Consider the following 20,827-nt stretch of genomic DNA (forward strand, 5'->3'; position numbering starts at 1 on the left):
TATGACTATGCTGGGTTGTTGCTTGATTAGTCGGTGAGGTAGCTCTCCCAATTTTGGCACAAGCCCCCAGATGTTAGTAAGGAGGACTTTGCAGGGTCAACAGGACTGAGTTTGCTGTCATCCTTTCTGGTGCCTAGGTCGTTGCCGGGTGGTCTGTCTGGTCTCATTCCTTTTTATTGACTTTTTAGCGGTTTGTGACAACTGATTGGTTTGCTAGGCCATTTCAGAAGGCATTTAAGAGTCAACCACATTGCTCTGGGCCTGGATTCATACCTAGGCCAGACCGGACCAGCAGATTTCCTTCCAAACGGGCATTAGTGAACCAGATGAGTTTGGACGACAATCGGTTCATGGTCATCATTAGACTTTTAATTGCAGATTTTTATTTAATTCAAATTCCACCATCTGCCATGATGGGATTCAAACCGGGGTTCCCAGAGGATTACTGTGTCTCTGTGTTACCAGTCCCGTGACAATACCACTACGCCACCACCTCTCCAACCAGTGGAGAGTTTTCCCCCTGGTTTGTACTGACTCCAGTTTTACTAGGTCTTCTTGATGCCATACTTGGTCAAATGCTGCCTTGGGCAGTCACTCTCACCTCACCTCTGGAGTTCAGCTCTTTTGTCCATGTTTGAACTGAGGCTGTAGTGAGGTCAGCAGCTGAGTGACCCTGATGGAATTCAAACTGAGTGCCAACAAGCAGGTTATTGCTAAGCAAGTGCCGCTTGATAGCATTGTTGATGACCCCTTCAATCACTTTACTAATGATCGAGGGTAGATTGATGGGTTGGTAATTGGCCAGGTTGGATTTGTTCTGCTTTTTGTGTATAGGACATACAAAATTTTGGCGGGAAGAGTGAAGCAGCATATTATCAAAATGGTGAGAGATTGCAGACTTTTGAGATGCAGAGGGATCTGGGTGTTCTAGTGCATGAATCGCAAAAGGTTAGTATGCAGGTACAGCAAGCAATTAGGAAAGCTAATAGAATGCTAGCGTTTATTGCGAGGGGAATTGAATACAAAAGTAGAGTGGTTATGCTTCAGTGATACAGGGCATTGGTGAGGCTACATTTGAAGAATTGTGTAGAATATTAGCCTGCTTATTTAAGGAAGGATGTAATTGAGTTGGAAGCAGTTCAGAGACGGTTTACTGGACTAATACCTGGAATGGTTGTGTTGTCTTATGAGGAAATGTTGGACAGGTTAGGCTTGTATCCACTGGAGTTTAGAAGAGTAAGAGTCGACTTGATTGAAACATAAGATCTTGACAGGGTGGATGTTTCCTCTTTTGGGAGAATCTAGAACTAGGGATCGCTGTTTAAAAATAAGGGATCGCCCATTTAAGACAAGAGATGAGAACTTTTTTCTCAGAGTGAGTCTTTGGTACTCTGTTCCTTAAAAGGTGGTGGAGCAGTCTTTGAATATTTTTTAGACAGAGCTAGATAGATTCTTGATAAGAAAGGGGGTTAAAGGTTTTTGGGGGTTGGTGGGAATGTGGAGTTGAGGTTACAATCATAAGACCATAAGACATAGGATCAGAAATTAGGCCATTCGGCCCAACGAGTCTGCTCCGCCATTCAATCATGGCTGAGAAGTTTCTCAACCCTATTCTCCCGCCTTCTCCCCGTAACCTTTGATCCCCTTACCAATCAAGAACCTATCTATCTCGGTCTTAAATACACTCAATGACCTTTCCTCCACAGCCTTCTGTGGCAATGAATTCCATACATTCACCACTCTCTGGCTAAAGAAGTTTCTCCTCATCTCTGTTCTAAAAGGTCTTCCCTTTACTCTGAGGCCGTGCCCTCGGGTCCTAGTCACTCCTACTAATGGAAACATCTTCCCCACGTCCACTCTATCCAGGCCTTTCAGTATTCTGTAAGTTTCAATCAGATCCCCCCCTCATCCTTCTAAACTCCATCGAGTATAGACCCAGAGTCCTCAAACGTTCCTCATATGTTAAGCCTTTCATTCCTGGGATCGTTCTCGTGAACCTCCTCTGGACCCTCTCCAGGGCCAGCACATCCTTCCTGAGATATGGGGAAAATTGCTCACAATATTCTAAATGTGGTCTGACCAGAGCCTTATAAAGCCTCAGCAGCACATCCCTGCTTTTATATCTAGTCCTCTTGAAATAAATGCCAACATTGCATTTGCCTTCCTAACTCAACCTGCAAGTTAACCTTAAGAGAATCCTGGACTAGGACTCCCAAGTCCCTTTGCACTCCAGACTTCTGAATTCTCTCCCCATTTAGAAAATAGTCTATGCCTCTATTCTTCCTACCAAAGTGTATGACCTCACACTTCCCCATGTTGTATTCCATCTGCCACTTCTTTGCCCATTCTCCTAACCTGTCCAAATCCTTCTGCAGCCTCCCTGCCTCCTCAATACTACCTGTCCCTCCACCTATATTTGTATTATCTACAAACTTAGTCAGAATGCGCTCAGTTCCTTCATCTAGATCATTAATGTATAAAGTGAAAAGTTGTGGTCCCAACACTGACCCCTGCAGAACTCTACTGGTCACCGGCCGCCATCCTGAGAAGGACCCCATTATCCACACTTTCTGCCTCCTGCCAGACAGCCAATCTTCTATGCATGCTAGTACCTTGCCTCTAACACCATGGGCTCTTATCTTACTGAGCAGCCTCCTGTGCGGCACCTTGTCAAAGGCCTTCTGGAAGTCCAAGTAGATAACATCCATTGGCTCTCCTTTGTCTAACCTACTCATTACCTCCTCAAAGAATTCTAACAGATTTGTCAGGCATGACCTCCCCTTGATGAAACCATGCTGACTTTGCCCTATTTTACAATGCACTTCCAAGTATTCTGAAATCTCATCCTTAATAATGGACTCTAAAATCTTACCAACAATCGAGGTCAGGCTAATTGGCCTGTAATTTTCCGTCTTTTGCCTCACTCGCTTCTTAAACAGGGGGGTTACATTAGCGATTTTCCAGTCCTCTGGGACCCTCCCTGACTCCAGTGATTCCTGAAAGATCACCACTAACGCCTCCACTATCTCTTCAGCTATCTCCTTCAGAACTCTGGCGTGTAATCCATCTGGTCCAGGTGATTTACTCACCTTCAGACCTTTCAGTTTTCCTAGCACCTTCTCCTTGGTAATGGCCACCATACTCACCTCTACCCCTCAACTCTCTTGAACTTTGGGGATGTTACTCGTGTCTTCCACCGTGAAGAATGACGCAAAGTACCTATTCAGTTCCTCTGCCATTTCTTTGTTTCCCACTACTACTTCTCCAGCGTTATTTTCCAGCGGCCCAATGTCCACTTTTGCCTCTCTCTTACCCTTTAGATATCTAAAAAAACTCTTGCAATCTTCTTTTATATTGCTGGCTAGTTTACCCTCATATTTAATCTTCTCCCTCCTTATTTCTTTTTTAGTTGTCCTCTGTTGGTCTTTGTAGGCTTCCCAATCCCCTGGTTTCCCACTGCTCTTCACCGCATTGTATGCTTTCTCTTTAGCTTTTATGCTGTCCCTGACTTCCCTTGTCAGCCATGGTTGCCTCGCCCTCCCTTTAGTATGCTTCTTCTTCCTAGGGATGAATTTTTGCTGTGTCTCCCAAATTACTCCCAGAAACTCCTGCCATTGCTGTTCCACTGTCTTTCCTGCTAGGCTCATCTCCCAGTTAATTCTGGCCAGCTCCTCCCTCATGCCTCTGTAGTTGCCTTTATTCAACTGTAATACCGTTACATCTGATTCCAGCTTTTTCCTCTCAAATTGCAGGGTAAATTCTATCATATTATGATCACTTCCTCCTAAGGGTTCCTTCACCTTAAGCTCCCTTATCAAATCTGCCTCTTTTCACATCACTAAATCTAGAATTGCCTGTTCCCTAGTGGGCTCCACCACAAGCTGCTCTAAAAAGCCATCTCGTAGACATTCCACAAATTCCTTTTCTTGGGATCCACTACCAACCTAATTTTCCCAGTCTACCTGCATATTGAAATCCCACATGATCACTGTAACCTTGCCTTTCTTACACACCTTTTCTATCTCCTGGTGTATCTTGTGCCCCACATCCTGACTACTGTTCAGAGGCCTGTACATAACTCCCATTATGGTTTTTTTACTTTTGTGGTTCCTCAACTCTACCCACACAGATTCTACATCATCTGACCCTACATCATTTCTTGCTATCGATTTAATTTCATTTCTAACAAAGCAACCCCACCCCCTCTGCCAACCTGCCTATCTTTTCGATAGGATGTATATCCTTGGATATTTAGCTCCCAGTCCTGATCCCCTTGCAGCCATGTCTCCGTGATGCCCACCACATCATGCCTGCCAATTTCAATCTGCGCCACAAGCTCATTTACCTTATTTCATATACTGCGTGCATTCAGATACAACACCTTCAGTCCTGTATTTCCCGTCCCCTTTCTCATTGTCGTCCCTTTATCTGATGTGCTTGAAGTTAGATTCCTAGCCCTTTCCAAACACTCTGTCCTATTTTGTGTTCTGGAGAATTTAATAGCCTCTCCTGGGCTCTCCTTTCTTATCAGTTTTTTCATAATTTTCCATGAAGTTGAATCCACCCCCCTACATGCTAACCTGCTGCTTTGTTTCCCATTAGTCATACTTCTTGGAGTTTTACCATTCCCTTCCCCCCCACTTTCTAGTTTAAAGTCCTGTTGACCACCCTATTTACCCTTTTCGCTAGAACATTGGTCCCAGATTGGTTTGGGTGGAGACCGTCCCAACGGTACAGATTCCTCCTGTTCCAATACTGATGCCAGTCCCCATGAAATGGAACCCCTCTTTCCCGCACCACTCCTTTAGCCACGTGTTTACTTCCCTTATTCTCGCATCCCTATGCCTATTTGCACGTGGCTCGGGTAGTAATCCGGAGATTGTAGCCCTTGAGGACCTGTTCTTTAATTTAGTTCCTCGTTCCTGATAATCCCCAAACAGGTCCTCTTTCCTAGTCTTACCCTATGTTATTTGTCCCGACGTGGACCACAACAACTGGATCCTCCCCCTTCCTCTCCAATATCCTTTCAAGCCGGTCAGAGATGTCCCTCACTTTGGCACCGGGCAGGCAACATACCATGCAGGACTCTCGATCCTGCTTACAAAGGATGCTATCAATTCCCCTAATTATAAAACTCCCTACAACTACCATTTGTCTTTATGCTCCCCCCTCTTGAATGGCCTCCTGTGCCACGGTGCCGTGGTCAGCTGGCTCATCCTCCCTACAGCCCTCTTCCTCATCCACACAGGGAGCAAGTACCTCGTACCTGTTGGACAAGGTCAAGAGCTGAGGCTCCTCTGTTCCTGAACACAGGATCCCTCTACCTGCCTCACTTGCAGTCACACCCTGCTGACCCTGACCACTGACCGAATTTGAGGTACTTAATCTACCGGGTGTGACCGCCTCCTGAAACAAAGCTTCCAGGTAACTCTCCCCCTTCCGGACGTGCCACAGCATCCGGAGCTTGGACTCCAGCTCATCAATTCTGAGCCGGAGTTCCTTCAGCAACCAACACTTGCTGCAGATGTGATCACTGTGGCTCGCAATGGGATCTGCCAGCTCCCACATCTTACAGCTACAGCACATCACCTGCCCAGCCAACTCGACTTAATTAATTTATTAATTAGCTTGCAGTATTTTTTTTTCAAATTTGGTGCAAATTTCCTACCAACCAATCAGGTCACAGCTTTCCTGTGATGTCACTTTTTCAGTTTTGGATCGGCCATGACCTTATTGAATGGTGGGGCAGTTTCGAGGGGCTGAGTGGCCTACTCCTGCTACTAATTTGAATGCTCATGTGTACAGCAAGCAATTCGGAAGCAAATGCCAAGTTGGCCTTTATTGCAAGGGGGTTGAAACACAGGAATAAATAAGTCTTGCTTGAGTTGTACAGGGTTTTGGTGAGACCACATCTGGAGTACTTGTCTCCACATTCAAGAAAAGATATACTTGCATTTGAGGCAATACTGCAAAGGTGCACTTGTCAAGAAGATATAATAATTCTCATGTTATTGGAATTTATTGTAAAATAGAGTAATAGTGGGATATGTCTATGTGTCTATGTGTGTGTGTTTGTGTAAGATTTAATTGAATTAGTCTGATCTAAGAAGAGGTTAGGTTTGAAATGTTAATTCGGTAAACAAGGGAAGTTTAGAAACATAGGTGTCAAGGGAAAATTTGCATTTTGAAATAAATCTGACTAGGTTGTTGTCAAAGGAGGGGTGAAATGTGTCACCTAGCCAGGTGAAGTTTAGAAACAGTGTGTTTATTTTTCCCAAAGATTACTGGTTAAAACTTAGTGCGATGAGATGGTTTTATTATCAGGAAGATAAAGTCCAAAGGCTTAGTGAAACAATGGGTATTTGCATTCAAAGCAGAAGATATGTATAAAGAAGAGAAGACTGTAAGGGAAGGCATTTTAAAATCTTACAAGTATGTGAAAAGCCTTCAGCATCTATGCCTCAAGCTGCTGTCTCCAAGGACCGAAGTGAAGAGAACTCACTTTGAATTAGACTTGTTCAGGGTATCATGTTTCTTTGCCTGGGTCTTTTAAAATCTATGTGTCTCATTGTTGCCTTAACGAAAGTGTAACTGGGAGTTAAATTACTAGGGGATTTAGAAGTTATCATAGTAGTAATTTGTAGATCTACATATGTATTCAAAATCATTTCTCTTATGAATAAATGGTTAATCTAGTTTTGTAAAAACCTATAAGACTTAGTGGTCTATTACTATTGAATTCAAGGCATGCATCTCCAAATTTATACAAATTTAAAATTAGTTATGACAGTTGTTTCAAGTTTCCTTCTGGAATTTGAACAACTCAGCATTTACCATCTGCTGTGTCATAACACACTAAATTGGTCTCTTGGATGAGGAGGTTATCCTAAGATGAAAGGCTGAACAAATTGGGTCTATTTTCCCTGGAGTTTAGAAGAATGAGAGGCAAACTCATTGAAACAAAGAAGATTCTGAAGGGGCTTGATAGGGTTGACGCTGAGAGATTGCTTCCACTGGTAGGGGAATCTAAAATGCGGGTCACAGTCTCATTTAGGACTGAGATGAGGGGAAATTACTTTATTCAAAGAGTTGTGAATATTTGGAATTCTGCCCCAGAGGGTTGTAGATGATCCATCATTGAATACATTTAAGATTGGGATAGGCAGATTTTTGGTCTCTGAGGGAATCAAGGGATATGGAGAACAGGCAGGGAAGTGGCGTTGAACCCCAAGATCTGCTATGATCGTATTGAATGGTGGAACAGGCTCGACATGCCATACGGTCTACTCCTGCTCCTATTTGTTGTGTTTGTGATAATTTTTTCTCACTATTCCAGTACTGTTCTAACAGATTTATTAATCCTGCTCTCCTTCATTAGTATCAAATTTAAACATTTCCCATTCGACCATACTAGTTTAATTCATTCCCCATTCCTCCATTTGCTGCCTGCATTATCTGGTACAGGAAATCATTGTATAAGATCAGTTACTAATTGTGCCAAGCATTCAAAGCTAGCTTTTATTTTCTCCTGCCGGATTGATGAGCAAAGAACCAACTGTGCAAATGCAGACAGCTGTGGAATGATTGTAGAAACAATGTTTATCTGAGAAAATCTATCTTGTAAAAAATCAATGTAAACATTCTTGCAGCTTGAGTGGTCTATCACTGTTGCACGAACCCATGACATTTCCTTCTTCCAGATCTCACAGTCACCGTCCACTCCTCCATTTGGGAAGTTTCAGCTTACATCATATCAAGCTGCAACAACAATATGCAAGTGAGAAACAGATTAAAGCAGGGCTCGATAAAAGTAGCCAGCACTGGACCCAAAGTCAATACTCGGTTGGCCATATAATTCCTGGGGTACTGTTTATTTTCTAGAATTGCTCATTCTACGATTGTTCTCGAGTTTCTATCGCAATCCATTTCCTCTTACACTCTCTAGTTCTCTGAAAACTGGAACTGCAAATGCCATCAAAACTAATGTTATTGTGATGGCAGATTAAAGCAATGGTACTCTTAATGGAACAAGTGCAGGGGCGAGGACACAGTCCAAATACTATACACACATGCTGGCATAATCTCTGCTGGATAATAAATGATGTTAAACAACTACTCAAAGGGAAATAAAATCACAGCCTAGAAACAAAATATCCAAAAACAATACGGCTGAGCTTCCCAGCAAGAAAATTGTACCTCCACTGCCGGCACTCTCCCCACAGTCCAATATCAACTAGAAACTAATCCCACTGCACTGCACTCTCCCCATGAGCCAGTATCAATTTCAAACAAATCCTACTGCCTCACTCCTGCATTGGCCTATATTTCACTCTTCGCTAAAAGTTTATTTAATCTCCCCTTAAATGATGTAATGTTCTTTGGCTCAACCACTCCCTATGGTCAAATATTCCAAGCTCCAAAAATCTTCTGTTTAAAGACATTTCTCCTAACTCTGTCCTTAGTCCCTTAATGAAATTTTAAATTGTCCATCCATCATCACTGAGACAGAAATCAATGAAAACAGTCTTCCTCTATTCACAATTAAGTCTCTTCATTATTTTATAACCATTATTAAATCTCTCAAGTGCTGACTTCTCTTCTCTGTTGGTATCTCTAGTCTCTCCCAGTATTCCCAGGTGAATCTACACTGTCTGCAGCCTATGGCTTTAATGTCCTTTCAATACTGAGGTACCCAAACTTCACATAATGCTAATCAATGCTTTGTAAAAACATATCACTGCTTTACTCCAAGCCCAATTTATAAGTTCCAAATGTTAGTGGCCTTTATCTACTTGCACTCACTTTCAGAGACTGAGGTGGTCCTAGGTCTCCATTCAGCTACAGCATCATTGAATGTACTTAAATTCTGTGCTATTCCCTCTAAATGTATCACCTGGCATTTCCACTAATTTGCCTGTGTCTTCTTAAAATCTATTAGAATTGTCCTTACTTTTGTATCATCAGAAATATTTTAGATTGTGCTCCCGATCTCATTGATCTACACCGAGAGAAAAAGTGGAGGCAGCAATGACCCCTTGGGTGGTCTACTTTCGATCTTTCTCCACCCATGCAAGACCTTAACCAATTACACTACACGCATTGACTGGAGATTTAATATTTGGGCAGAAAGTTGTTGCTGACTTTATGAGCAATGGCATTGGGGTAAAACAATTACATAATCAATCCTTTACCCTGGAAATTCCAAGAAAACCTATTGTGACACTAACCAGATCATCCACATCTCCATCGTCCTCGGGAACTGCTGATTCTTCCATGGGCCTCTCCTCCGAAGCCAAAAACTGAAGATGAGAAAGAAACAACTCAGAAATACAGAAAGGATCAATAAGTGGATCAAGAGCATCTGCAGGAAAACAAGGCTGACACTGCTAGGCCATTAGATTTGTTTGAACTTAGGAGTTATCTCTGACCAATACATTGGTTGTATGCCATTCTGCAGCTGTTAGATTACTGACATAATCACACATAAAATAAAAGCATTTACCTGACACCTGTGAATTCCAAATCTCAGTGTAATCAACTGCTGTAATATTTAATAGTCCCTATATTAGAAAGGCTATTCGCAGTACTTTAAAGCTGTTCAATTGTTGGGGAATACAGCTGCATTGAAGGGGAACAAAAAAAATAAGCTGCTCATACATTTTTTGTAAGGAATTAATTTGGCCATTTCAGTAACAAAAGTGCTCTCAAATAGTGAATAGTAGTCCCAGACCTACAGGACCTGGAGACCATGGTAGTGACTGGGATACAAGCCCCAATTTTGTCTGGTATCCAAACCAAGCGATTAGTCTACCTGTTTGGCTTCATCAATGGTCACTGTGCTTTCTGCAGCTTCATCCTTTGATATGAGAGTGACAGTGTCTGCAATTAAGAGATAGGTTGTAAGTATTAGTGTCAGGTATCATATCCTATACAACGCTTGGATTGACTAGAGCCTGGATTGTTTGTACTGTGTGCAGTTCTGGTCACCATTTATAAAAAGGATATAGAGACACTGGAGAAGGTGCAGGGAAAATTTGCAAGGACGGTACCAGAAATTTGGTTAGGGGCACAGTGGGGTATCCATATCAGGAAAAGATTGACAGGCTAGGTCTCTTCTCTTGAAAAAGACGACTTGAGGGGCAACCTAACCGAGGTCTTTAAAAATATGAAAGGTTTTGATAGAGTGGATACAGAGAGAATATTTCCTCTTGTGGGGAAAAGCATAACTAGAGGTCATCAGTAGAAGATAGTCATCAAGATATCCAATAAGGAATTCAGAAATTTCTTTACTGGTAGAGTGGTGACAATGTGGAACTCACTAAAACAGGGAGAGGTTGAAATGAATAGTATAGATGCATTTAAAGAGAAACCAGACAAGCATTTGAGAAGGGATCAGTGGTAGATTTAGATAAGAAAAGCTAGGAGGAGGCTTGAGTGGAGCACAAACAACTGCATGGACTGGTTGAGCTGAATTGTCTATTTCTGTGCCATATATCCTGTGTAGTGTACAACAGGCTAAACATCCGAAAGGAATTAGTGGAGTAGGACTATCCTAAATAGAAAGCTTAATTCTCTGTGGTTCATAAAACCAGCACAGAATTAGGTCATTCAGACCAACCCGTGCCATTGTTTCTCACCATTATCCACATAGTCTAATCCCATTATCTTTCCTGCTCTCCATACCCTTGGATATTCTTCTAAGTAACTAACTAATTGCTTTTTATAAATTGTTTCAACCATGATTTGTGGTGCATTTCTGCACTGAAGAGCTACTATGGGCTGCATTAGAGTGCTTAAGTTGGAGTTTGGTGAAGAGGGAAGGGAGAGATCCTTCATTTTCTACCTTTCCTCAGTAAGAAAAGTGGCAACCTTGGCAAGTAGGACCTGGTGAGTATTGCTTCTGGCTTTAATATTCTCCAAACTCAAGGATGTAAAAGTAAAGGGAGTAATTTAAGGGTAAGTCACGGCAGGGCAGCTCCGACAAGTGGAATGCTCCTCCTGTGTGATGTGGAAAGTCAGGGACACTTCCAGTGTCCAGGACAACCACGTGTGCAGGAGGTGTCTCCAGCTGCAGCTACTCGAAATTTGCGTTTCAGAGCTGGAGCTGCAGCTGGAGTTACTGTGGAACATCTGCAAGGATGAGATCTTCATTGATAGCACATACAGTGAGGTGGTCACACCACAGGCAGAAAGGGAATGGGTGACTGCCAGACAGAGTAACAGCAGTAGGCAGGTAGTGCAGGAGAGCCCTGGGGCCATCTCCCTCTAACCGATTTTCCATTTTGGATACTATCGAAGGAGATGGTTTCTCAGGGGAATGGAGCACGAGCCAAGTCCATGGCACCACGATTGGCTCAGCTACACACAGGGTGGGGGGAGTTTGAGAAAAAAAAAGAGTGGAAGAGCAATAGTGATAGGGGATTCTATTGTAAGGGGAACAGACAGATGTTTCTGCGGCTGCAGACGTGACACCAGGATGCTATGTTGCCTCCCTGGTGCCAGGGTCAAGGATGTTACTGAGCAGCTGCAGGACATTCTGAAGGGGGAGGGTGAACAGCAAGAGGACATAGTCCATATTGGTACCGATGACATAGTTAAAAAGAGGAATGAGGTCCTGAAAGCAGAATATAAGGAGCTAGGAAATAAATTAAAAAGCAGGACCTCAAAAGGATTACTCCCAGTGCCACGAGCTGGTGAGGTCAGGAATAGGATAACAGGCCAAATAAATGCGTGGCTGGAAAGATGGTGTAGGAGGGAGGGATTTAGATTCCTGAGGCATTACGACAGATTCTAGGGAATATGTGGCCTGTACAAGTTGGACAGGTTGCACCCCTGCAGGACCGGGACCAATATCCTCGCAGGAGTATTTGGTAGTACTGTGGGGGAGGTTTAAAACTAGAGCGGCAGGGGGATGTGAACCTGAACGGGCAGACACAAGACAGGGAAACAAAGATAGGAATGAAAGACATAAAACCTTATGGGAATGATGGCGTAGTGGTATTGTCACTGGACTGATAATCCAGAGACCCAGGGTAATGCTCTGGGGATCTGGGTTTGAATCCCACCTCAGCAGATGGTGGAATTTAAATTCAATAAATATCTGGAATTAAAAGTCCAATGATGACCATGAAACCATTGTCGACTGTCATAAAACCCATCTGGTTCAATAATGTCATTTAGGAAGGGAAATCTGCTGTCCTCACCTGGTCTGTCCTACATGTGACTCCAGACCCACAGCAATGTGGTTGACTTTTAAAAATACCCTCCAAACAAGGGCCATTAGGGATGGGCAATAAATGCTGGCCTAGCCAGCGACGCCCACATCCCATGAATGAATTTTTTAAAAAGTGGAAGGCAGAGGAAACAAGCGCTAGCAGCAAATAGGGCCATAGTACAAAAAATGTGTAAAAATGTTAAAAAGACAAGTCTAAAGGCACTATACGAATGCACAGATCATTAGCAACGAGGTAGACGAATTAACAGCGCAAATAGGTGTAAACGGGTATGGTATGATTGCAATTATGGAGACATGGCTGCAGGATGACCAAGATTGGGAACTGAATATCCAAGGGTACTCAATATTTAGGATGGACAGGCAAAGGGGGGAAGGAGGTGGGGTGGTGGTGTTAGTTAAGGATAAAATCAGTGAGAGAGGATATTGGCTCAGAAAATCTAGATGCAGAATCAGTCTGGGTGGAGCTAAGAAGGAACAAGGGGCAGAAAACATTAGTGGGAGTTATTGGCCTCCAAACAGTAGTGATAAGGTAGGTGGGTGGCATTAAACAGGAAATTAGAGATGCATGTAACAAGAGTGCTACAATGATCATTGGTAACTTTAATCTACATACAGGCTGGACAAACCAATTCGAAATAATACTGTGGTGGATAAATTCCTGGAGTGTGTATGAGATGGTTTTTTTAGGCCAGTAAGTCGAGGAACCAACTAGGGAACAGGCTATCCTAGATTTGGTATTGTGCAATGAGAAGGGGTTAATTAATAATCTTGTTGTGTGGGGTCCTTTAGGGAACAGTGACCATAATACAATAGAATTCTTCATTAGGATGGATTGTAAGGTAGTCCGATCCAAAAATAGGGTCCTAAATCTAAAAAAAGGAAACTACGAAGGTATGAGGCGTGAGTTGGCTAAGATAAATTTGGGAACTTCATTAAAAGGATAGACAATGGCTAATATTTAAGGATGAATGTATGCATTGCAGCAGTTATACATTCCTTTCTAGCACAAAAACATGATAAGTGGCCCAACATGGCTAACAAAAGAAATTAAGGATAGTATTAGGTCCAAAATTGCTAGAAAAAGTAGCAAGCCTGAGGACCGGGAGCAGCTTAGAATTCAGCAAAGGAGGACCAAGAGATTGATTGAGAGGGAGAAAATAAGCATCAGAGTAAACATGCAAGGAACATAAAAGTGGACTGTAAAAGCTTCTATAAGTATGTAAAAAGAAAAAGATTAGTGAACACAAATGGAGGTCCCTTACAGTCCGAAATGGGAGAATTTATAGGAGACAACAAGGAAATGGCAGAGCGATTTAACAACTATATTAGTTCTGTCTTCATGGAGGAAGACACAAATATCTTCCCAGAAATATTAGGGAACCAAGGGTCTAGTGAGAAGGACGAACTGAAGGATGGGAACCTGTGCAGGGAGACAGAGGAGGGGGACACAAGGATAGAAACGAAAGACAGAAAAGTAAGCAAAAGTGGAAGGCAGGAAAAATGAGGGTGAGTTACAAATGGGGTCGTAGTGTAAAATAAAGTTAAGATAACAAACAACGTTAAAAAGACACGTCTAAAAGGTACTGTATCTTAATGCGTGGAGCATTTGCAATAAGGTATATGAAGTAACAGTGCAAATAGATATAAACGGTTATGATATAGTTGCAATTATGGAGACATGGCTGCAGGGTGACCAAGGATGGGTACTGAACATCCAGGGGTATTCAATATTTAGGAAGGCCAGAAATAGGGAAAGGTGGTGGGGTAGCAATGTTAGTAAAGGAGGAAGTCAATGCAATAGTGAGGAAGGATACTGGCTCAGAAAAACATGATATAGAATCTGTTTGGGTGAAGGTGAGAAAGACCAAGGGGCAGAAAACATCGGTGGGGGTTGTCCATAGGCCCCCAAACAGTAATGGAGACGTAAGAGAAGGCATTAAACAGGGAACTAGAGATGCATGCAATAAGGGTACAACTGTAATCATGGGTGACTTTAATCTACATATAGATTGGACAAACCAAACTAGCAATAATATTGTGGAGGAGGATTTCCTGGAGTGAGTATGTGATGTTTTTTAGGCCAATATGTTGAGGGACCAACTGGAGAGCAGGCTATCCTAGATTGGGTATTGTGCAATGAGAAAGGATTAATTAACAATCTTTTTGTGTGGGGTCCCTTGGGGAAGAGCGACCATAAAATGATAGAACTGTTCATTAGGATGGAGAGTGAAAAAGTTGAATCTGAAAGTAGGGTCCTGAATCTAAATCAGTAGTGGGGAAAATGGTAGAGTCTATTATAAAAGACATGATAACAGAACACCTGGAAAGCATTAACAGGATTAGACAAAGTCAGCATGGGTTTATGAAAGGGAAATCATGCTTAACTAATCTACTGGGGTGTTTTGAGGATGTAACTAGTAGAACAGATAAGGTAGAACCAGTGGATTTGGTGTATTTGGATTTCAAGAAGGCTTTTGATAAGGTCCCACATAAGAGGCTAGTGGGCAAAATTAAAGCACATGGGATTGGGGGTAATATAAATCTCTACCACAGAGGGCTGTGGAGGCCAAGTCATTGAACATATTTAAGAAGGAAATAGATAGATTTCTGGACTCTAAAGACATCAAGGGGTATGGGGAGAGAGTGGGATTATGGCATTGAGTTAGAGAATCAGCCGTGATCACACTGAATGGGGAAGGGCCGAATGACCTAGTGCTGTTTCTATTTTCTATGTTTCTATGCTTGCTGCACCTGCATGCTTGCTTCAGTGACTGGTGTACAAGGTGGTGTACCAGGTCCCTTTGTACATCAACATTTCCCAATCTATCGCCATTTAACTAATACTCTGCCATTCTGTTTTTCCTACCAAAGTGGATAACTTCACACTTATTCACGTTATACTGCATCTGCCATGTATTTGCCCACTCACTTAACCTCGCTAAATCATCTTGAAGCCTCTTTACATCCTCCTCATCACTCACATTGCCACCTAGTTTTGTGCTGACGGCAAACTTGGAAATATTACATTTGGTTCCCTCATCCAAATCATTGACATACATTGAGACTAGCTGAAGTTCAAGCAGTGATCCCTGCGGTACCCCACTAGTCACCACCTGCCACTGCGAAAAAGATCCATTTATTCCTAGTCTGTTTCCTGTCTTTTTGAGAGGAGGTTTTTTTTTTCCTGGAGGCAGGTAGAATCGGGGGATTCAAGAGGGCATTAGATGATTACTTGAATAGAAACAATATGCAGGGGTATGGGGAAAAGGCTGGACAATGGCACTAGGTCATGATGCTCATTTGGAGAGCTGGTGCAGACATGATGGGCTGAATGGCCTCTTTCAGCCCCGTTAAAATTCTGTGAAAATCTGTGTTTAACTTTGTCTAATCCCATTGATATTTTCTATGTGTCACATCTTTTATAATACTCTAGCATTTTCAATACTACTGATGTTAGGCTAACCGGTCTGTAATTCCCTGTTTTTTCCCTCCTGCCTTTTTTTAAATGGTAAGGTTACATTTGCCACCCTCCATAAGACCATAAGACATAGGAGCAGAAGTAGGCCATTCGGCCCATTGAGTCTGTTCCGCCATTATATGAGATTATGGCAGATCTGATAATCCTCTACATTGGAGAGACCAAACGCAAACTGGGCGACCGTTTTGCGGAACACCTGCGGTCTGTCCGCAAGAAAGACCCAAACCTCCCTGTCGCTTGCCATTTTAACACTCCACCCTGTTCTCTTGCCCACATGTCTGTCCTTGGCTTGCTGCATTGTTCCAGTGAAGCCCAACGCAAACTGGAGGAACAGCACCTCATCTTCCGACTAGGCACTTTACAGCCTTCTGGGCTGAATATTGAATTCAACAACTTTAGATCTTAAACTCCCCCTCCCCCCATCCCCACCCCGTTTCTTTTCCCCCCCCCACCCGCCTTTTTTTTCAATAATTTATATAGATTCTTCTTTCCCCACCTATTTCCATTATTTTTAAATCTAAAACTAAAACCTTTAGTCTTTCCACCCCACCCCCACTAGAGCTGTACTTTGAATATCCTGTCTTGCATTCTTAATTAGCACTTTTCTCAGACAAAGACCACCACCTTCAACACCTCTTTGACCCTTTTGTCTCTGACATCTTTTGATTATCTGCTCACACCACACCCTCAATGTGTCTCTTCCCCCCCACCCACCTTAAACCAATTTATATTTCTCCCTTGTTGAAACTATGCTTCAGTTCTGCTGAAGGGCCATGAGGGCTCGAAACGTTGACTGATTTCTTCTCCGCCGATGCTGCCAGACTTGCTGAGTTTTTCCAGGTAATTCTGTTTTTATTTTGTTTTGGATTTCCAGCATCCGCAGTAGCTTTTAGCTTTTTGTTTTTATCTGATAATCCTCAACTCCACTTTCCTGTCTTCTCCCCATAACCCTTGATTCCCTTACTCATTAAAAATCTGTCTATCTCAGCCTTGAATATACTTAACGACCCAGCCTCTACAGCCCTCTGCGGTAAAGAATTCCACAGGTTCTCTACCCTCAGAAGAAATTCATCCTCATCTCTCTCTTAAATGGGTGACCCCTTACTTGGAGATTATGCCCTCTGGTCCTAGACTCTCCCACAAGGAGAAACAACCTCTCAGCATTTACCCTGTCAAGTCCCCAAAAATCTTATATGTTTCAATAAAGTCACCTCTCATTCTTCTAAACAGGCCCAACCTACTCAACCTCTCCTCATAAGAGAATCCTGCTGGGACTATTCCAGAATCTATCAAATTTTGGAAAATGACAACCAAAGCTTCCAATATTTCCTGGCCACTTCCTTTAGTACCCTGGGGTGTAGATTATCAGGCCCTGGAGGTCTATCAGCTTTCACTCCCATTAATTTCTCCAGCACTATATTTTTAGTAATACTAATTTCCTTCAATTCCTCCCACTCACTAGACCCTTGGTTCCTTAGCGTTTCTGGGCAGTTATTTGTGTTTTCTTCTGTGCAGAAAAAACTAAAGTAGTTGCTTAATTGCTCTGCCATTTCCTTTTCTCTACTATAAATTCTCCCATTTCGGATTGTAAGGGACCCACATTTGTCTTCACTAATATTTTTCTTTTTACATACTTATAGAAGCTTTTACAGTCCACTTTTATGTTCCTTGCAAGTTTACTCTCCTACTCTATTTTTCCCCTCTTAATCAATCTCTCGATCCTCCTTTGCTGAATTCTAAACTGCTCCCAATCCTCAGACTTGCTACTTTTTCTAGCAACTTTGTGATTCCTCTTTGGATCGAATGCTATTCTTTAATTTCTTTTGTTCGCCATGTCTAGGCCACTTTTCATGTGTTTTTGTGCCAGAAAGGAATGCATAACTGTCACGATGCATACATTCATTCCTTAAATATTAGCTATTGCCTATCCACTGTCATGCCTTTGAATGAAGTTTTTATTATAGTCAACTCACCCCTCGTAACTTCGTAGTTTCCTTTTTTTAAGATTTAGGACCCTAGTTTCAGATTGGACAACTTCACTTTCCATCCTAGTGAAGAATTCTATCATGTTATGGTTGGTGAACATATGGAATAATGAAATGCTTCCCACCTTGCACGATCAACTCCCAGAAGTCTTGTAGCCCCTTTGCCTCCACATTCTCCTTAAGGTTTTTCAGTAACATGTTGAAAAGTTCGGATTCTCCGGCCTGGAAATAAATTAACAGGCAATAGGACAGTTTTAGCTGACAAAAGCAGTGCCCTTGTTACAAAACTACAACCTCACACTTATTCAAACTGTGGTATAAACAACATTACTCACCCACCTAAAGTGTGGTATAAATGACGACATTACATGTCTACGTAAACCATTGTTGAGTATTGCTGTAAAGACATCCTGTCAAAGCTTTTTGTCTTGCACTCATCAGGACAACTTCAATATCACCAATGTCAGGGGAAGTAACTTCCCAAAGCCTGTTCACCTTCTACAAGGCACAAGTCAGGAGTGTGACGGAATACTCCCCACTTGCCTGGTTGGGTGCAGCTCAAACTACATTCAAGAAGCTCGACATCATCCAGGACACCCTTGACTGGCACCCCATCCACTACCTTCAACACTCACCCCCTCCACCACTGACACAGTGGCAACAGTGTGCACCATCTACAAGCTGCACTGCAGAAACTCACCAAGGATCCTTTGACAGCACGTACTAAATCTGCGACCTCTACCATCTAGAAGGATAATGGCAGCAGATGCATGGGAACACCACCATCTGTAAGTTCCCCTCCAAGCCACAAGTAACTATATCACTGTTCCTTCAGTGTTGTTGGGTCAAGATCCTGAAACTCCTTTCCTAGCTGCACTATGGGTGTACCTACACCACATGAAAGCAGTTCAAGAAAGCAGCTCACTCCCACCTTCTCAAGGGCAATTAGGGATGGCCAATAAAAATGCTGACCTAGCCAGTGAGGCCCACGTCCCATGAAAGAATAAAAAAACTTCCTCTGCAACACAGCTGCCACCAAATGCTTCTGGGCTTCCCCTAGCCCCAATCTCCCCAGCTGCATTGAGCAAATCCTGCTCCTGGGCTTCCCTGAACCCCAGTCCCTTCAGCAGCAAGGAGCTAACAGCCGCACTTCAGCTGTTTGGAGCTGATCCTCCTCTCCATCTGCTCCCAAACGACCTTGTCATGTGAGCTCGTTTTAGTGTCGTGTCCTAGCACTGAATTTCGCTGAAAAAAAAAATGCTTGCTGCCCTTCTATAAGAGCGACAGGCTGCTTTGTGACATCTATGATAGGGTTTGTCCTTATGGCTCGCTGCATTCACGTATGTGTGGGCTGCCCATGACACACAAAAGCAATGTCCCTTTACATCCTATCTTATCTATGACCGGTTCTGCACAATGAGAATTAGCCAACTGGTTGCGTGAATTGTTACAAACAGTTTTAAGCAAGTTTTCCACATGCATGGTGAAGGATTCCTTCACATTTGTGAAGGCCATACAGGACTTGCATATTGATAGCAATGCTGTGTCCATGTGCTCAAATGACATTGCTAGCATATTCACCAATGTTCCATTGAAGGAAGCCATAGATCTTTGCACTACAGCATTACATCACAGCGATCTAGACTTGCCACCATTGCGTGAATCAGTATCCATTGAATCTATGAACTCGGCAACTCGTGCAGTTGATTTCAGTTTTAATGACACCAAGTATGTCCAAATAGATGGTGTTTACCATGGGATTCCCTCTAGGCCCAGCTCTAGCAAACATCTTTGTTGGGTTCCATGAGAAACGTGTCTTTGATCAGATGACACCCAACCTCCTACCCCTTGCATATTTCCAATATGTCGATGATATGTTTGCTATATTTCGCTGCATGTAATTATTTCCTTACATGTTTGAATGGACTCCATCCTGCGTTCAAATTCACCTTTGAAATAGAGCAATCAAATGTACTGCCCCTCCTTGTTGTACTAGTTGAGAAATCTGCCAGGGGGTTCTCTACCATGGTCTACTGCAAGCCTACCTTTACTGGTCAATGTATGTGCTGGGGTTCTTACAGTTCCATGCACCATAAGATTGGTCTTATCGGTCACCTCATAAGTAGAGCCGAGCCATTTGCTCACCATGCATGCTTGATGCTGAAATAGGGTGCATCAAAGGCAACTCACTGCCACCTTCTCAAGGGCAATTGGGGATGGGCAATAAATGCTGGCCTAGCCAGTGATGCCCACATCCTGTAAATCAATAAAAGGGGAAAGAAAAGAAACACAACTGAGTATGGTGAAATGGAAGAGAAAATAAAGAATCAATACAGGCAAGATAAAGAGAAATGGAATAATGAGATGTGTGATGAAGTATTGCAGCTGGAAAGAAATCACACAATAAGAGCTATGCAAGGTGAAATTTTTGACAGGTAGGAAGAAAGGGATAACAACAGATAGTGGGTGCACAAAGACAAAAATGGCAAAATATGGGTTGAAAGGGATGCAGTAACAAAAAGATGACAGAAAATCTAAATGAATTGCATGATGATCCAAATTGAGGGAGTCCTCAAGATAGAGGCAAATGAAGGACCAAATGATATCAGAGGTAAAGAATACTTTTAAACTGAAGAGTACAGGAAAAGCTGCAGGCATAGATGATGCAGCAACAGAACATCTAAAAGCCCTTGGAGAAACAGAATTAGAAGCGATAACAGAAATTTGTGATCAAACGTACACCAAAGGATACATTCCAAGTTGTTACCTGAGAAATCTAAAACAAGGAAGTGCAATCGCTTTAGAAATATAAGCTTAATGAGTCATCCTGTTAAAGTGATCTTGAAAATCAGTTATCACCAAAAGCTAACAGATGCGTGCTAAAATGTGATAATGACAGTAAGATGTGAGATTTATCTAACGCCTATATTGGGACCTAATAGCAAGAATCAGGCTAAAAGAAGGACGGGTATGTTTCAGGTGAAGAGAGGAGTACGACAAGGCAGTGTACTGTCGCCAAAATTATTCAATCTGTACATAAAACAAATATTCAGAGAATTAGATGTACTTCCAAGAGTAAAAATTGGAGGCAAGAACGTAAATTTGTGGTTCGTTGATGGCACAGAACTA

General features: G+C 42.5%; 1 protein-coding gene across 2 annotated transcripts in view; it reads right to left on the bottom strand.

The window, feature by feature from the left end:
- Positions 1–5,819: 5,819 nt before the first annotated feature.
- Positions 5,820–20,827, bottom strand: part of LOC144686921 (X-ray repair cross-complementing protein 5-like) — a 203,304-nt gene continuing 188,296 nt past the window's right edge. For both annotated transcript variants that reach the window (XR_013578020.1, XM_078552767.1), the window contains 4 exons: positions 17,824–17,920; positions 9,812–9,879; positions 9,228–9,299; positions 5,820–7,758 (listed from right to left, as the gene is read on the bottom strand). Coding sequence is in view for 1 of the 2 variants with exons in the window: in XM_078552767.1 (XP_078408893.1) it covers positions 7,744–7,758; positions 9,228–9,299; positions 9,812–9,879; positions 17,824–17,920 (252 nt within the window). In the remaining variant the exon portion in view is untranslated. The remainder of the gene's footprint in view (positions 7,759–9,227; positions 9,300–9,811; positions 9,880–17,823; positions 17,921–20,827) is intronic.

Source organism: Cetorhinus maximus, chromosome 11 (genome assembly GCF_964194155.1).
Source record: "Cetorhinus maximus chromosome 11, sCetMax3.hap1.1, whole genome shotgun sequence".
Taxonomy (NCBI): domain Eukaryota; kingdom Metazoa; phylum Chordata; class Chondrichthyes; order Lamniformes; family Cetorhinidae; genus Cetorhinus; species Cetorhinus maximus.